The sequence below is a fragment of the Antennarius striatus genome, chromosome 14, assembly GCF_040054535.1.
Source record: "Antennarius striatus isolate MH-2024 chromosome 14, ASM4005453v1, whole genome shotgun sequence".
Taxonomy (NCBI): Eukaryota; Metazoa; Chordata; class Actinopteri; order Lophiiformes; family Antennariidae; genus Antennarius; species Antennarius striatus.
This window is the reverse complement of record NC_090789.1, coordinates 17,917,443-17,936,682: the sequence shown is the minus strand read 5'-3', so window position 1 is coordinate 17,936,682 and position 19,240 is coordinate 17,917,443. Positions and strand designations below refer to the sequence as shown.

The window sequence follows — 19,240 nt, the reverse complement described above, 5'->3', positions numbered from 1 at the left end:
TTTAAAGAATTCTTCCGAAAAATGAAAAAAAACAAAACAAAAACAATAAAAACCCTAAAACCTTTCACAGGAGGGTTATTTAAACGAAGCATGCTAACTGTGAAAAACCACCAGTGACTGCAAATATATTTACATTGACTGAAAACAAAATGAATGAATAAAAACAAAAGCATGCCTCTGTTGGAGAGAAACATCTTTACATCTCTACATATTCATGTAGAGTCGGGTTAGGGTGTTGTCATATTGCGTTCATTTACTAATTGTTAGGGTGTTCCGAACAATGATATTCTGCACATGATAATTTTGACTAATGACAGATGCTACCGGATAGCCGCACAATTATCCCGCGCTTTTATTTTGAAAGCAACTTCCGGAAGTGTGTACTCTGTAGTGTCGCGGGCTTTACGTTCGTGAGCCAGAGGGCGGTGGAAGTGTAGTTTTTATACCGGTTTCTAGTCGATACCGAGGAGGACGCCGGGGTAGTGAAACCCCCCGTACCACCGGACTGTCACGTTCACCCACCGGCACGACGGATTAAATCACTGACAGGGTAAAATAACTCCGTAAATAATCTTTTTTTCCGGGTGATTTGCTAGTTAGTCGCTGGTTGCCGTCGGCTAAAGCTAGCTGCGCTGCTAGCTTACCCAGGCTGTCAGTGACAACTCCAGTCCGGACTGTCACCAACATGTCCCGCGATGAAAACATGTCGTTTCCCCACAGATCCGCGGGAAATTACCCCAGAGGACGGAAGTAGGGACAAATCGCGCCACTTCGAGCTGTCATTTGCGGTGAAGCAGATTAGTGGAGAAGACACGCAAGCCGACACGGAACCCCCCAGCGGCCCGGTCCCAAATTAGCGACCCGAGCCGAGGCGCGAGGAACCGCGGAGCCGGGGCGCTGAGTATCGGCCGGGGGGTCCGCAGCCTCACGGGGAGAAGTGATCACTGGGTGCCGGGTCGTCCGGACGGAGACCTCATGAATGGAAATCGGAACAACAGGTGGGATCCCCTGTCAAAAAACAACAACATTCCCACAGTGGGAATTTAATATTTGTGGAGGTGGAACAGGGTTAGTGGTGGATCGCTGGGGAAGCACCAACATTTTTATTTATTTTTTGCTGTTATCACTCCTACCTGTAGCCCCACTAACTTTATATCGGGTTGATTATTTTCTGGAAGCTTTCATCAGTCCCTGAATCATCTGTGTGCCTCTGTTCCAAACCAGTACCACGGGTTTATTGTGTTGTCTACGTCACTGTTCGTCTGCTGTCAAAGCCAGGTGGTGATCCAGTCAGGTGTGTGTGAAGTCAGACACTGGCTGGGTTCAGGGAGGTGTGTGTGTGTGTGTGTGTGTGTGTGTGTGTGTGTGTGTGTGTGTGTGTGTGTGTGTGTGTGTGTGTGTGTGTGTGTTCACATCTGATTGAAAGGAAGCCTTTCTGAGCAGCTTCTATCACACTTACCCTGTTTATTGAATCATGTTAAGATAACCCTGCCTGTGATAATTACAAATCAATTTAATCGTGACATGTCATTGATCGATCTCCTTCTGGCCAGAGGCTCTTGGTCAGTCACAGCCTGTTTAATATCGATGTTGTTGGAGTCAGAGCTGGACGTGAGGACAGGAAGAGATAAACTGGTTCAGTGAAACAGGCCCAATAATTCCACTCCACCCATTTCTCATCTCATGAGTTCCCATGCAGGCATATTGAGAACAGATTGACTGTTTTATCTTAAAATTTACTTTCAAAAAGTATTTTTTATGTTCTCTTTTGTTATGTGTGACAGTCATAATTTATGTATGAGTGTTTTATCACATAAAAATGCATTTAATTTCTTTATTTTTGTTTTTTTTTACATGTTCATACACCTGTTAAAACATGCCCATCAGATTTTCCCAGGACTCAAGGTATCTTAAAAAGAATAAAAGAAAAAAAAAAATCGTCACGACTGAAAAGCTCGTGTAGTTTTATTCTGCGCGTCGATGTCAGGACTTTAAAATCTAATCCAGCGGGTGCTTTCTCAAAGTGTGTTGGTTGAATATCCGCTCTGTGTGGCCTGACACTGGTTGTACCATGATAAGTGGTCATTAGTGTCCTCATAGTGATTCATTCAGTGAACCTTTGTGTTTTGGGTCATTGTTGGTGCTGCTGTCTGTCTTGTGCCTAGTTGTGTCTGTTTTCTCTTGTCTTTAAGTTTGTGTGTAAACAGGAAAACAGTCTCCAGACACTCGTCATATGGCTTTATATGAACTATTTCACTTAGATGAGCATGTTGATTGACAGATATTTCAGAAAGAACTAATATAAGACACAGAACTCTAAAAACACAAATATATTTGCGGCGTTCAGACTTTTAGTCAGTGCAGCTCAAGCGGAATGAGACAAATCTGTGTGCACCTGTTTTTCCCTCCTCCTGTCAGCACGCCTCTAGTTGCCATGGAGAAACCGTAGCAACACGGTCACATGGGAGCAGCACAGGGGAGGAAGGCGACCTAGGGATGCACCGACAGAAAGCGCAGTCCTTCACTGAAAGATGACTCCGTGCAGCAGGTCCAGGGTCAGCCCTGGACTCTGGCGGGACCCGGAACAATCCGAGGCATTCCAGCTGCTCTGTCGCCGTCAGCTCACGTCCACCTTCGTTACCGCTTTATAAAGTTGTTCTAGTTTCATTGCAACAAAGTGCATTTAATCATTGAGCAGCCGGAGCTGTGTGTGTTTATTCAGGCTTCATGCCACGCAGGTTTCTGATTCACATTTATGCAAATAGTGTGATTATGAGACGCCTTTTTTATTTTTTTGTTCAGTGAGTACTTTCCAGGTTTGGTATTTCTGAATGTTGGTGTTTAATTAGCTTATTGTGGCGTCTGCCTTCTTCTCTTTCCGTCTGGCAAAGGCCGCGTCAGTCAGGAGAAATCTATCAACGCCGAGCTGGTTTTCATTTAAATGTCATCAAGCGCCGTAACCTTTTTGCGCAGGTCGTTATCAGACCGCTTGTGTGGAAAGCATCGGCGGCCTCCTGTTTCGGTTTTGTCAGTTTGATGTGAGGCAATGTTTCTCGTCCCTGACCATCTTCTGTCCTCGCTCCTACCAGCCGCTCTTTCCTCCTTAGTTACCACTTCCTTCCTCCGATTTGTCTACTTCTCAAAGTGCTCGGTTTCTTTACAGGGTTAGGTTGGATTCATGGTTACAAATTTTGCATTCAGTTTTTGGACTTTGAGTCATGTTTTGCAGATATAGTTATGTACCAAAATCTAGGCGTAAATCATAGTGAAATGCTTCAGCTTCCATTCCTCTATTAATCAATTTAAAGCAAACTTTCATGTCTAAAACATTGAACATGTCACGTATATTTTCACCCATCGTTCTGTGTAGAAACATGTGTCAAGCTGGCAAATTTGCAGAATGTAAGACGTAAATAATTTTCTCCAATTTGAGTTGTGGCTTGTTTTGACCTAGGAGCCGCTGAAGCCCAAGCCCTTTTCACGTTGCCAAGGCGACCTGGCTATGGCACCATTGGGAAGCCCATCAAGCTTCTTGCCAACTGCTTCCAGGTGGAGATACCCAAGATTGACGTCTATCTGTATGAGGTGGACATCAAGCCAGAAAAATGTCCTCGCCGGGTCAACAGGTAACAGCAGGGACCGGAGACGGTTCATCCACGCGTCAGTCTTTACGAATCCAGCGTGTAGACGGGCCGGAATGTGGATCTATAAAATAGTTGACTGTATTTGTTGTTTTGTTACTGTCCTCGCTCGTGTGAGGCAGCATTGGTGATGTTCTTTCCCTGCTGGTCTGTCCAGGGAGGTGGTGGACTCCATGGTTCAGCATTTCAAGGTGACTATATTTGGTGACTGTCTACCAGTTTACGATGGGAAAAAGAGCCTCTACACGGCGAACCCGCTCCCGGTCGCCTCTAGTGGGGTAAGAATACAAGTTTGGATGTCGCTGCAGATTGTTAGGGTTTTTATCTTTTCAGTGCGTCACATGTTTCCTACCTTTGTTCAGCTGTTTTCTTCTCCTTCAGGTCGATCTGGACGTCACCTTGCCGGGCGACGGTGGGAAAGACCGCCCGTTTAAGGTCACGATCCGGTTTGTGTCTTTAGTCAGCTGGCACATGCTGCACGAAGTGCTGACCGGACACGTTTTGTCAGAGCCGGCAGACCTGGAGAAACCGATCAGTACAAACCCCGTTCACGCCGTGGACGTCGTCCTTCGACACCTACCCTCCATGAAGTGAGTTCTCTCTCCAAGCCACCTGCAAAGGTTCCTTTTTTTTTTTTCAAAAATAAACAGTAGTTTTTACAAATTCCTGTTAACGAACCAACTGGGCGTGCCTGAAAACAGTCTTATTGCTGGAGGGAAACATTAAAAAGCTGAATTTTTGAAACGATTAGTGTTTTATGACAGTGTCATCACATATTGTAAGCGGTGCAGTTGGGTGGAAACCTGCTGGGGCAGCGACTTGGGTGGATACAGTTTTAGAGGGTTTGATGTTTGACTAAAGCAAGATGGTGATTTTACTGCGGCTCACAGCAAATCACTCATCCAACCTGGATGCAGCGGCAAAACGTTAATGGAACCAATGAGAGTGACGGTTCAAGGAATAAATAGACATCTTAAGCCCAAAATACTTTCAATCTATCAGACGTTAATCAGAATCAAAACTTTATTGATCCCCAAGGAGGAAATTGCTTTTCCTTACAGCTGCTGTAATTCAGAACGTAAAGACACAAGAATTTAGTATTCATCAAATGGCGTCTCATTCCGCTTGAGCTGCACCGACTAAAATCCTGCTACTGAACAAACTCCTGTGTGAATAAGAATCCCAGTTGACTGGCTGAACGTCAGGAGTGGTTTCAAACCAGTATTTAATGGGAACGTGCTCCGTGTTGGTGTTGTCATACTAGTTGCTTTCCATTAAAGTTGCGTTTTTAATCATTCTAGCAGTTTTTCCGCCAAACCAATGTAAATCCGATCTGATATCGATAGAAGATTGACTGATTAATAATTCTGTGATAGCTCAAAATGACTAAAATATCGACACTGTTCATGGACTAATATTTAAATGTCTAGACCAGGAGTGTCACTAATTTTCACCAAGGGTCACATCCGTATAACGGCTGTCCTCAAAGGACCCGATGTAACTTATAAACGTATCCAAATGCAAGTCAGTGTAATGTTAAATAAATGCAGCTTATCCCTAATGTAAATAACTCTGAATTTATTACTTATTCAAGTTGCAAACATTACAGTTACACAGAGAAAATATTTACTTGTTGCTCTGTTATAACAAATCTTTTTGTGAGGTTATGAAACCCACAGAACTCCATCAATCAAGGATCAAACTATCCCGTGAATAAAGAAAAATAACGTCAGACACAAGTTAGGACATTAACTTTGTTCAGAACTATTTTGTCAGATAAAAGGGGCTTAATTACTGCATTGTGGGAAATGTAGTTTTGGTCAAAACACACTTTTAAAGAGTTTTTTTTTCTTCTTTTTTTAAATCTTTTTTATGCTCTTGCGGGCCACATAAAAAGATGTAGAGGGCCACATTTGGCCCCCAGGCACTTAGTTTGACACATGTGGTCTAGACTCTTAATTCTCAACAGTAGCATGTTAGTGAAAATGAAGGCATTTGGAACAGGACTATGATGACAGTATTTTCCGCACTATAAGGCGCATATAAAAGCCCATAATTTTCTGGTAAACCCATAATCCATTGTGTTTCATAGTGCAGAAAATACTGTAAGTGGATACATTTTTGAGAAAGGAACACCTCTTCCCTGCATAATGTGTGATGAAGTCAGCTTTGAGACATGGATTAAAAGCATCTACTTAATTTATAACAAGATGTCATCTAGAGAATGCATTATTTAAAAGACACTCGACTGGCAACACATTATTTATGGCCACAATAACCGTCGTTAATCTGAGTGCCGCTGTGCTGTTTGTTATTAAATCCTCGCCGCAATCCTGCATCTGATTGACAGCTCATGTTTTGAACGTTGTCAGATGTTTCAAATCACTGAATTATTTTACCCAACATGCCTGTTTGTAACGTGAACACTAGTTTTAGCTCCTGGGATTTCAGACCCATACTTCAGGCGGCGTTCTAGTGAGTGCATTAGCCTGTGGAGAGCTTTGATGTTGTGTTACCTTCATCAACCTGTCGTCATCCTCATCATCAGGTACACCCCAGTTGGACGATCCTTCTTCTCCTCCCCTGAGGGTTACGACCACCCGCTTGGAGGAGGAAGAGAAGTTTGGTTTGGCTTCCATCAGTCAGTTCGGCCAGCTATGTGGAAAATGATGCTCAACATCGATGGTGAGTGCGAAGCAGCAGGGAAATCAGGGACGTTGAGCATTAGGTTGAAGTTTTTTTGGAGAAAAAAACTTACTTGAACAGCCAGTTAGCTTAGCATTAAGACTGGAAATGACTATTTTGTTCCCAGTTAGTCCGTTCTAACCAAACCTTCACATCCACCTGTATCATTTCCGCGGCGGTTCCCAATCTGACCCGGTTTCATGTCATTTCAGTGTCAGCCACAGCCTTCTATAAAGCCCAGCCAGTGATTCAGTTCATGTGTGAGGTCCTGGACATACACAACATTGACGAGCAGCCACGCCCACTGGCGGACTCCCACAGGGTCAAGTTCACCAAAGAGATCAAAGGTACCGGTTGTGTGTTGAACGATGCTGCTGTGGGTTCCTGATGTGGTTCAGGCTCGTCAGATTAACGCTGACTCTGGGTGATGAACATGAACACCTACTCAATTTTCCCACTGCGAATACAATCTTCAACCACAGGGGTTGTTCATGCTTATTTACATCGAGGCCTCCACCATCGTTACAGGACTTAAAGTTGAAGTTACTCACTGTGGAACCATGCGTAGGAAGTACAGAGTCTGCAACGTGACGCGACGTCCCGCCAGCCTCCAGACGTACGTTGGCGTCGCTCCCCGGTGGTTACGAACCGGCAGTCGGAGCCGACGTCAGCTGACACTGACAGGAGATTCTTGTTCCCTTTGAATCCACAGGTTTCCGTTGCAGCTAGAGAACGGTCAAACGGTCGAACGCACCGTGGCACAATACTTCAGAGAGAAGTACAACCTGCAGCTCAAATACCCCCACCTGCCCTGTCTGCAGGTGGGCCAGGAACAGAAACACACTTATCTGCCCCTGGAGGTAAGGACACAGACAGTGATGTCGCACTCGACGCTGACTAAACACACAATTAAAGAAAGGCTAACGCAGAAAACACGTTGCTAAAAGAACAACGTTAAACAAAAAAAAGGTAATTCAGGAAGATTACCAAGCAGGATTAGGAAGGGATTAATCTGAGCTGCCGTTTCAGGTGTGCAACATTGTAGCCGGACAGCGCTGCATCAAGAAGCTAACCGATAACCAAACGTCCACCATGATCAAAGCTACAGCACGCTCAGCGCCGGACAGACAGGAGGAGATCAGTCGGCTGGTGAGCGCCCTTCAGACCGGAGACATTTTACAAGAATCTGTTCTGTTTATATACAGGGGTGTGAAGAGGATTAGTCCCCATCACACGTAAATGTTCCAGATCAAATGTATGTAAATTCTAGTCAAAGACAGAAGTGAACATAGGGAATATAGTTTGGGAACTATGTTTTTTTTTTTTTTGTAACCGGTTCAGGAATGTCAATTCTTGGGTGGAACGTAAAATCGGAAGCAATTCTGTTTCGGAACAAACCAATTGGCAAAAAATTCTGTTTCATAGCTCTGGTTTTAATAGACAGCAGAATTCATAGTTTAAATTTATTACAACAAGTCTTCCAGGTCCTGAAGCAGCAAAACAGCCCCAGACGTCACACCATCACCACCATGTTCTCATGTTGGTATGATGTCTCCTTCTGAAATGTCATTACTTTTACAGCAGATGTAACAGAATACACACTTTCCAAAAAGTTCTGCTTTTGTCTCATCAGCCCACAGAGTGTTTTCCCCAAAGGGTTTTGGGGATCATCAAACACGTTTTCTGGAAAAATTGAGACAAGCCTTTATGTTCCTTTTGCTCAGCATTGGTTTTCATGTTGGAACTCTGCCATGCAGGCCGTTCTTGTCAAGTCTGTTCCTCATGAACTTTGACCTTAACTGAGGCGGGTGAGGCTTGCAGTCCTTTGGGGTCTTTTGTGACCTCCTGGATGAGTCGTCGCTGCGTTCTTGGGGTAATCTCGTCTGGCCGGACACTGCTGGGAAGGTTCTTCACCGTTCCATGTTTTTGCTATTTGTGGGTAACGGCTCTCACTGGAGTCCAACGCTTTAGAAATGGTTTTCCAACATTTTTCGGACTTTTATTCTCATTAGTTCCTGAATTTCTTTAGATCTCAGCCTGACGTCCCGCTTTTTGAGGCTCTTATGGTCGACGTCTCTGTCAGGCAAACTGAAGGAGACCCATTGAAGTGATCTACTGATTGAGAACAGGTGTTTCGGTGATCAGGTGTGAGTGTGGCCATAGAAATTTAAGCTAGGTATTACAAACCACAGGTAAGTTGTGTTATAACAGGGGTGAGTGGGGGAGGGGGCCGTAACTTTCTCACACAGGTCCATGTAGGTTTGGATTGTTCTCTTCCTCGTTGTCTTTGACTAACGTTTAAATTTGTTTAATGATCTGAAATCAGGAAGGGGACTAACTGTTTTTTGTTTTTTTTTCACGCCGCTGTGAATAATTTTCTGTTTTTCTTTTCAGGTCAGGAGTGCAAATTACGAGGCCGACCCGTTCGTCCAGGAGTTTCAGTTCCACGTCCGGGATGAGATGGCCCAAGTGACTGGCCGCGTCCTGCCGGCCCCCATGCTGCAGTATGGCGGCAGGGTGAGCTCTGAACAATTCATGGTACCTTCCCTTTAAATCACGCTTCATATCCATGTATTGTGTGTGTGTGTGTGTGTGTGAGCACGTTTGTGTGAGCGTGAGAGAAACGAGCTGTCCATTCACACGAGGTGCACACATGGACAGGAATTGTTAACCCTTTGACAGTCAAAACCATTCCATTCTTACTCTTTCAGTAATCGGTGACATTGATCGTCCAAATGGACACTTTTTGTATTCATTCTTATCCTGCTTAAAATGCTGAATCAGCTTCATCAGGATTAAAAAAAAAAAAAATCCATTACCCACCGTCTTACATTTCAGGACTAAAGCCTAAAGTTACAGTGGAGAGTTTGGTTTTATTCATCTGATCCAGTTCTTCCTCTTAGAGTTTGCTGTGGATTTGCTCATGCATGCTGTACTTAGCGATCATACAAAGTGGAAATTTAAATTTTAAACACATCTGTTTTTGCATGTCTGTCATGAAAAATATTTTTTTGTATTACAAACCACTTGAATGACCCAATCACAAATGAAGATAGAGAAAACTATTAAATTCCTGTTCCCTGTCGGAGTCTATCGATCTGCTGTGAATTCATCGGTAGCGATTTTGAGATCCACCCTGGCTGCCCAAACCTTTTTAAATCTTGACAATCCTTACTTTGTGTGTGTGTGTGTGTGTGTGTGTGTGTGTTCATGTCTGGTACCTTTTGTGACTGCCAGCCTCAGCAGATCAACCCTGCACTGTCGTTGCAGAACCGTACCGTGGCTACCCCGAGCCACGGGGTGTGGGACATGAGGGGGAAGCAGTTTCACACCGGAGTGGAGATCAAAATGTGGGCCATCGCCTGCTTCGCCACCCAGAGGCAGTGCAGAGAAGAGATCCTGAAGTGAGATCACACAAAAAAACATTCCTCTCATTGCTCATTTAAGCTGGATGAAGAATTCATCATTTAAAGTATTTTATTTAGTTTCTTATTTTTATTACATAGCAGTTTTTTGTAGATAATATACTCGGGACATTTAAGTTCAGTTGATATAAATATTTCAAATTTCTCCTGGAAGGTTTGTCTTAAAAATACTTAGAGAAAGTATTTTTTGTCATTTTTTTGAAAATATTAAAAGCTTTTAGATTCCCCATATAGTGTGGAAAATACTGTAAATGAAGTACAATAACAAATAAAAGTAAAACTCAGATGATCCTGTGTAATAATTCCCTTTTTCTTCACGATTAGGAGCTTTACTGATCAGCTGCGTAAAATCTCAAAGGATGCTGGGATGCCGATTCAGGGTCAGCCATGTTTCTGTAAATACGCCCAAGGAGCCGACAGCGTGGAGCCGATGTTCAGGCACCTGAAGAACACCTACGGTGGGCTGCAGCTCATCATCGTCATCCTGCCAGGAAAGACGCCCGTCTATGGTTATTATTATTATTATTATTATTATTATTATTATTATTATGGTACCAAAAGAATCGTTCTAAATAAATTTAAAAAAAATTTGTAGAAGAAAACAGTCGACTGATCCAAAGATTTAAAAGATGAATAAGGAGTTAAAGGAACTCTGTGACCTACAGCTGAGGTGAAGCGGGTTGGTGACACCCTCCTCGGAATGGCCACCCAGTGTGTGCAGGTGAAGAACGTGGTGAAGACGTCCCCTCAGACGCTCTCAAACCTCTGCCTCAAGATCAACGTCAAACTGGGAGGAATCAACAACATCCTGGTTCCACACCAGCGGTACGCTCCTCACATCAAGATTAACCGTTGTTTCTGCTGGGGGACGGCAGGAAAATAACACCAACAGCAAAGCGTCGTTGATGGTTAACATTCGACTTGACATAAAAAGATGAAGGTCACCAGTTTATCGCTGTGTTGTTTCCTGTACACGTTGTTCTCATCTGCATCGTGACGGATTGTATTTTCTGTCTCCGTGCGACCAGGCCGTCGGTGTTCCAGCAGCCCGTCATCTTCCTCGGGGCTGATGTGACTCATCCTCCAGCAGGAGACGGGAAGAAGCCATCGATCGCAGCTGTGAGACTTCACTTTAAAAGAGACACACTTTTCCAACAGTCTCGTATCGTCTTTAGACTCCTATTAATCTGTAGTGCAGAGAGATACGAGCTCACTAAAGTCGGACTTTAAGGAACCATCTTGGCGTCTTTTGTTCAGTGAAAATGTGAAGTTCACATTTTGCAAACTTGATGTCTGTTAAAGTTTGCAATCGATAGTGAGACAAGTACAGAACGTGAATGTTTGTGTGTGCTTTTGGCACAAAAGGTCGATCCTTAAATTCTGTTTGGGATATAAATAACCTTCTGAACCAGATGCCTGTTGTCTCTCCTGCAGGTGGTGGGCAGCATGGACGCCCACCCCAGCAGGTATTGTGCTACAGTTCGGGTCCAGAGGCCAAGACAGGAAGTCATCCAAGACTTGGCCTCCATGGTGCGGGAGCTGTTGATCCAGTTCTACAAATCGACCCGTTACAAACCAACCAGGATCATCTTCTACAGGGACGGAGTGTCAGAGGGACAATTCAGACAAGTATGCTAAAAGCTAGCGTGTTGTCAGGGCAGGTGACCCTTTTGTTAACTCACACACATGTCAGATAAACACCTTTCATGTTTCTGTGAAGGTGCTGTACTACGAGCTGCTGGCCATCAGGGAGGCTTGCATCAGTCTGGAGAAGGATTACCAGCCAGGGATTACTTACATTGTCGTACAGAAACGCCATCACACGCGCCTCTTCTGTGCAGATCGCAACGAGCGGGTGAGTAACACAGAAAGAAGCTGACAGCGTCCGCAGGATTGGTTTGGCTGAAATTTTTACGTCTTGTGCTTTTCCTGCTGTTTGATCGGGTAACTATGGTAAAAAAATAAACAAATATAATAGGATTTGATGCTCAGGCCTTAAATGGAACATTCTCAGCGTTCTCACACACGTTGGTTGAATTGCGTTTGCCTTTTCAGGTTGGACGAAGTGGAAACATTCCAGCCGGCACCACAGTGGACACGGACATCACTCACCCCTACGAGTTTGACTTTTACCTCTGCAGTCACGCTGGAATCCAGGTGAACCTCACCTCACCCGCTGACTGCTTGTCCTCTCCTCATGGAGCTGCTCCCTCTGGGGTGCGATTAACGCGTCTCTACTCCCTTCAGGGTACGAGCCGGCCCTCCCACTACCACGTTCTGTGGGACGACAACTGTTTCACCGGCGACGAGTTCCAGCTCCTCACCTACCAGCTGTGCCACACCTACGTCCGCTGCACGCGCTCCGTCTCCATCCCAGCTCCGGCCTACTACGCCCATCTGGTGGCCTTCCGTGCCCGCTACCACCTGGTTGACAAAGAGCACGACAGGTGGGGTTGGGGGGTGGGGGGGGTGGAGCATGAATTGCTGTTTTTACAGTCAGTGAAATGTAGATAATGTTGAATAATTTGAATCAAAAATGATGAGCTTCAATTCTCTTTTTTGTAATGATCTAAATCCAATTTATCGTATTTTTACTGGTCGCTACAGTGGTCCGGTGTGTACCGCTTCACGTGTTCCGGGTTCCAATCCTTTTCCGTGTGGAGTTTGCGTGTTCGTGTTCTCCCCGTGTCTGCGTGGGTTCCTCTCCGCTTTCCCACCTCCAAAAAAAACCCCGTGCATTTCAGGTGGAACGGTCAGTTTCAAACTGTCCGTAGGTGTGAGTGTGTGTGTGTGTGTGTGTGTGTGTGCGTGTGTGTGCGTGTGTGTGTGTGTGTGTGAGATCGTCTTTCGTGTGGTTCCGCGATGCACTGGCAACATTTCTGGAGCCCATAAATCTGCTGAGATAGACTCCAGCAACCGTGACCATCAAAAGTGGAGGAAGTAGTTCGGAAGATGAATATTTATACTTTGATAATGAATATGCAAATGAGTTGGATACATTTGAACCATTTTCAGGATGTATTCTACGTATTTTATGTATCACTTACCTTTTGATTTTTCTTCTGGCAGTGCGGAGGGCAGCCACGTCTCAGGGCAGAGTAACGGCAGAGACCCCCAGGCTCTGGCTAAGGCTGTTCAGATCCACCACGACACGCTGAGGACCATGTACTTCGCCTGAACGCCCCCCACCTCCACTTGTTTTTTTTTTTTTTTTCCAGCCACCCAACCAGTTTTTGGGTGCCTGACTCCCATCAGCCACCTTTTTTTTTGTCGTCAGGCGGATCCGAACGACCCCTCTCCTCCGCCCCCAGGCTGGCGTAGCTCTGGTCACCGGACCTCGATGGGGGGTGTGGGGGGTGGGATGCTGCGTAGGGATGCAGAGAGGAGTCACAGCCACATTATGCAAATCGAAACCAGCCAATCGCATCAGTGCTCCGACTCTTACGTCTGTCTCACCTCCACCTCCTCCGCTGCGTTTACATCACAACGGACCGCGTCTCCTTTGTAGCGCTCACAGGTCACATCTGCACCTTCCAGGTTTCAGTTGCAGTCGAGTTTCGATTATTTTTGTGTTTTAAAGAACAGCGGAGCAGCAGGGAATCCAAAAAAACTGGTGCTTTTTTTTTTTTTTTTTTTTTTTTTTAATGCATGGGTGGGCTTAAAGAGGAACCAGCGAGGATCCGAGTCGCTCCATAGCCTCACGTTGAGCCTGATGTTGCTGCTTTAGATTGTAGATGTTTTCTACATGTTTGTGTGTGTGTGTGTGTGTGTGTGTGTGTGTGTGTGTGTGTGTGGGTTTTCAGCTTGTCTTGTTAACAAAACTTTGTGTTGCTTCTGCTCGTAAGCGGCTGCCTTAGCGTTAGCTCTTCTCCCTTTAATCCAACGGTTGGTCACAGTCGTTCACCCTGACGGTCAGGAGCGTAACTCTGTCTGCACTCGACACAGACACTGAATGAAATTATTTTTAAACGAAGCCAAGTGAAGCCATCGATGACGTATTGTGTATCGCTTGATGCCTTACTGTGGGGCTAGGTGCGTAAACGATCACTGCTTAAATGGAACACCACCGTCTCAACATGGACAATTTTAAACTTCTTATAGTTCAGCTTGGTACAAAGTGTTATACCAAACGTTTCCTGTGTGCTATTCCTCATGCTATTTATGAGCTTTTATCTTTTTGACTTTAACATTTCAGCAATACAGTCAACACTTTCTATCTTCTAATGACCACCAACCTTATACCCCCCCATATATATATATTTTTTAATGACCAGTTTACTTCTCAAGAACTCCTTCAGTGCAATATGGTGTTAACACAGAGGGGGAGGGTTCGGCCAAGAATGCTTTGGATGAGTATTGGTGCATTAAAATTGTTTTTAGATGTGAATTTTCGGCAAGTGAAAAGGAACTCGGGTGGTGGAATGTGCAGTATTTGACATTCTGATGAAGGAGTCGGACTGATGGGAGATGTGGGGGTCGGCCCTGAGGTCTGATAGTGTTCAGAGAGGTGGAATAAAGTGCCTGATGACGTTAGACGATGAACTGTTCTGTTGGATGGAAGTTTTTTTTTCTTTTGTTTGGTTTTTTTTTTTTTTTTGACCGTATGTTGGAGCCTTGGACTTGAAGGAGATGTCGACGCCTGCAGGGTTAATAAGTGAACAGTTGTCGCGTCGTTTAAACGCGTACTCGGAGGATTAGGTACGGCTGTAAAAGTTGTGAAAGATTTCAATCCCGACAACTCGGCCATAAAGTCTAGTTTTTATGACGCTTGTATTGTGAACATCCCAAAGAAAGTTGTGTCACTAAGAAAACAAAAAGCGTGGATCCTCATTGCTTTTCCTGGCCATCTGTGAAATGTAGCTTCTAAAATAAATAAAATGTGAAGGACTGAGCAGGAGTTGCATCCGGCCCAGGTGAGGGCAAACGCTGTCGTCTCACGGCCGTCCCACCGGCCAGAGTCACCATCAGCCTTCATCCGACCCTAAAAACGAGTGTCAGTCCACAGGTTTTAGCCTTTTATCAGGAATTAATTTGTAGATCAGGTTGGAAATTATAAAAGAAAATCTTTTTCATCAGGATTCTTTTACTTGAGTAGCTGTGAGGTTTGTTTTGTTTTGGTTTTTTTTGCTTGAAAAACTAAAAAGATGAATTGAAAATCAAGATTTATGCATGATTTTTCAGTCATTTTAATTATCTTTACTCTAATTCTGAGGTGGTACTTTTTTTTTTTTTGATTGGTGGAGCAGGACGCTGACATCTACTCAGTCCAACTATATCATGAGAATCACACACGCGTTTTACGTCTTCAGTCGATCATCGCCCCGTTATCTGTTCTTGATTCCGATTTCAGGTTTCACCACGTGGACCAAACCAACGTGCCTGGTCAGGGGTGAGGGTTGGAGACTTTATGGGGGGGGCGGGGGGTGTTACCCCTCGACATGCTGATGGGCTCTGAACTGCTGGTGTCACTAAAAACCAAGCTACTGTAAGAAAACACAGTTATTTAATATTTCAGCGGATACTTACAGACTGGAGATGAATAAAGAGCGACTATAAGAATGAAGTATTTTTTTACCGCACACGTTTAAGGCTGAGCAGAATCAGGAGGAAAACATGATCAGAGTAGATATTTTGAAATTCGGAGACGTTTGAATCATTTTTTTTTAACAAAAGGATATCAGAGCAGATGATTCCCCCCCCCCCTTTCTGTGTTTGTAGCTTCATGTCAGACACGACCAGCATGGGTGTGTCTAACAATGTTAGCTGGTGCTCGGCTTGTTTCAAATGTTTATTTTGAGGCTTTATAAGAATCCTGTCTGTGCTCATAATGCCACGTACAGTAAATGAACTGTGGGGGGGGGGGGGCTTCAGATGCTTTTTTTTTTTTTTCTCCTCAAAAAATAGTTTATTTGTGTGAATTGAGATATATTTATATGTAAAGATTCATGTAATGCACACACTTGTTTTCTAACAGAGACCTATTTGAAGCAGAAACACGTTTAAGCTGTAAGAAAATAATGGTGTTTAATAATCGTATTGGTCTGTGATCATTCCCACCCCCCCCCTCCAAAAAAAAAAAATCTGATAATGCAATAGGTTTATTTGTGTGGAGAAAAAAAAGAAAAGAAGCAAAACTGATGTGTTTACTGCGTTGACCTGCTCAAGGAGACTGTTGGAGTTTTTTTTTTTTTTTGTCATGTAAAGTGAGCCGATGGAGCGCCAACCCCCCCCCCCCCTTCTCTGTGAAGACCCCACCTCTGCTGTCGTTTCATTCATCTCAAAAAGAAGCTGAGAGACTCTCTCTCTCCCTCTCTCTCTCTCTGCATGTGACGTGTTTTTAATCCTCGCTGCATCTTCACGTGAAGAGGAGGGTTGGTGCTTCATCTTCGGACCGACGCGTCCGTGAACAGACTGTGCCTTTACTGATGGTGCTGAAAATAATAATAATAATAATAATAAAAACAACCAGAATAAATCAAAGAAATATTCATTTTCAGAAAGGGCACGGAGGCCCCAAAAAAAGCTACATTGATAATTATATATTGATACGACAATACTGTTAAGATGTGATTGTGTTTTATGTATTTGTTTGAGAGTGTGTGTGGATACCTCTGACATATGCCAAGAACACATAATTATGCAGAACTGATCAGTGTGGAGCTGACCGGACCAAAAAAATATATAAAATAAAAAGGCCTGTGGGGATCGGTTTTAAGTGGATGGGCACTCGCAAGCACAACCCCCCCCTAAAGAATAAAACAGAAAACCACAAACTGTTCTAAAGTATAAAAACAACCAGAGGAAAAGATGTAGCATTATTTATTTAACTCGACTTCTGTAGGAACAGGACCCCCCCCCCCTAACTGCCTGTAAACACTCTTGTTCTCCTTTAACAGTTGTGTGTTCATCCTTTTTTTAATGGACGGCAATAATGAAGCAAGTTTCTGTGCAACGGGTGACGTTTGCCTTCTCTCTTTATGCATGTCACGCTGACCTCCCCCCACCCCCCCTTCACCAGTTTTTTTAATGTTGTGACGTGAAACTAAAACGTGTGTCGTTTACAGACAAAGTCACACTTCTTTTGGTTGAGTCCGTTCCTCCAACGAGTGCCCACGTTAAAGGGATTCCCCCACAATAATAATAACTCTTTAAAACCTCTGTGGTTGGCTGCAGATCCTGACAATAAAAAAATAATAATGTTTGGATTTCACAGTAAATCAACTTGCTGTTTTTTGGGGTTTTTTTGCCTGATCATTTAAAATATGTCACTTTTTAGAGGTCAAACTATGTCAAGACCCTTTTTTTTTTTTTTTTTGTCTTAACACCTGTCTGATCCCGGTCCTAAAATCGAGCCTTTTATTTGGTTGTCGTATTTAATTTTATTTGAATAAATGCTTCATGTATGAAAGGTGTTTGTTTTTTGATGTTTGCATTACGACAGCAGGAAGGTTTTATCAGAGGAGAGGTTGAGAAAGCAGGTGATGGATCCCTTTTATTTATGTAATGACTTCCATGAAAGGCTGACGCTTTTATTTATGTACTATATCAGTGTCTATAGGTTCACGAGAAATAATTAGGTTGTTCCTGATAAATAGGATTCAATGTCTACACTATGAGACACAAACCTGATTCAACATCACTTTTTCACTTTGATGTGTTTTTCATAGGTTTCTAGGTCAGGTACACATTTGATTTGAGGTAATGAGCATGAACTTGAGTCATAAAGGAGTTTTATGAGCTCAGTTTTCATCAACCAATCAATAGAGGGGAGAACTACAATCCCCATCAGTTCAGTACCTGTGACAGTGACGTGCGGTCAGGGGAGGTAGCTATACATAATGGTAGCTATACAGTGAGACCATAATGCTATCTCTCTATCGCTATTAAAATATTCAAACATGTTTGCTCTATGAACTAAATTTCCTTAATTTAGCTAATGTATATGATGTACGGTATTTTTTTGTCAACAACTGCATGAGTGTAACGTCTTTCTTGAGTTGAGCGGTCCTGAAACCGCTGGGAAAAGACACAAACTGAGGCACGCAGTTCTCCTGCCTCATGGTAGGGGGCGCTGGTGATCCCAAGGATTCGGCTGAGGAGTCTTCTTCCTCGGCCGTAGAAGAAGTGAAAGTAAACTACCGCTCCCCTTGCCTTATTATATAATTTTTTTCACTGCTTTTGTTCAGAAGGAGCGGCGCATGTAGGAAACAATTTGTAAACAAATGTGCTTATTTGTGTGTTACAGATTTTACGTGTAAATAATTCTGCTCTGAGACTGAATACCAACACAATTAATTTAGAATGTGATCCGTCAAGACAACCAGTTGTGATCTGGACAGAGATCACATTTTTGATCATAAAGCTTGTAATGTGAACATCTTGACGAGGTCAGTCCTCCGTTTTGCTCCCGATAAATATTTGATGTCAAGAAACTTTGAGGAACATGGTAAATGGTAGCTGTTAATGTTATCTTGAATTAAAGTGTCTCAACCCTCTAAAAAGTCATCTGGAAAAGGTTTTAGAGAAAATAAATATGTTTGTACGTATTTCCAGACATTTATTCCAACTTGTATTCAAATGTGAGTTTGAGACAACACAACCACCAACCACAGCTATAATTTAATATTCTAAATAAATTTAATATTCAACATTTTTCAGCAGATTCAGGCTCTGCTTTACAACACGAGGAGATTAGACTTTTAATGAACGTCGCAAATGGACAAAGTGTGCTGCTGAACCAACATGTCTGGCTTTACTCAACACCATATACCGCAGGACTCCATAAAGAGACGTTATCTGTGTGCACATGCTCTCAATCTACGCTGGAGCGCTGTGCTCGTTATTACTGACAGGAAATAGCCAGAGGGTGGTTATCAGTCACTTCCTGTTTCAGAGCAGACACCTTTATAGCTTCTCCACAGCGTTGGGTCTGTGATTGAACCTGTTTGCGCTCCATATTAGCTCGACACTGTTCAGTCACCACTTCCTGCTTATGTGGATGAAAGTCTCTTGGATTTTAATTGCTTCATCCCTCATTCCTATAAAACACTCATCTCTGATTAAACACTGACCTCGCTGCGCTGCGAGACACAGAAAAGGGACGGTTAACGTTGGTGCTGCTGGTGTTTGTCCTGACGGGACCGTTTCCTGCCTTGTGGGTGACAAACAGCGCCGCCCTATAAAACGTTTATTAATCCCCCTTCAGTTGGAACACGAGGTTATTTCAGGGTTATCTCTCAAGGACTTACAGTTGGAGCATTTCTACTGCTTGGATGGCCATGAAACCCCCTCTGGTTATATCATTGATCTCACATCATTGATCTCACGGTGGTGCAATATGACATTTGGAGGACTTTTTTTTTTTTTTTTGTCTTTTAAAGATATCCTTGCAGGGAAATACACTCTCAGTGGTCAGTTTAAAAATCCTAGAGACGATTCTGTGTCCATGCTTCATCTTGTCATTTGTCTTCCTTGTCCCGCTGACCTCTA

General features: G+C 43.6%; 1 protein-coding gene across 1 annotated transcript; it reads left to right on the top strand.

Moving 5' to 3' along the window:
- Window positions 1-421: 421 nt before the first annotated feature.
- ago3b (argonaute RISC catalytic component 3b) lies at window positions 422-15,796 on the top strand. Its single transcript, XM_068332940.1, has 20 exons — window positions 422-550; window positions 721-998; window positions 3,455-3,626; window positions 3,799-3,919; window positions 4,023-4,231; window positions 6,190-6,326; window positions 6,539-6,673; window positions 6,855-6,942; window positions 7,039-7,186; window positions 7,356-7,475; window positions 8,721-8,843; window positions 9,564-9,730; window positions 10,076-10,260; window positions 10,417-10,576; window positions 10,780-10,870; window positions 11,186-11,380; window positions 11,472-11,606; window positions 11,807-11,908; window positions 11,999-12,198; window positions 12,821-15,796. The coding sequence occupies exons 2-20, from the start codon at window positions 980-982 to the stop codon at window positions 12,927-12,929; spliced, it is 2,616 nt and encodes an 871-aa protein (XP_068189041.1). The 5' UTR covers window positions 422-550; window positions 721-979; the 3' UTR covers window positions 12,930-15,796.
- Window positions 15,797-19,240: the final 3,444 nt, after the last annotated feature.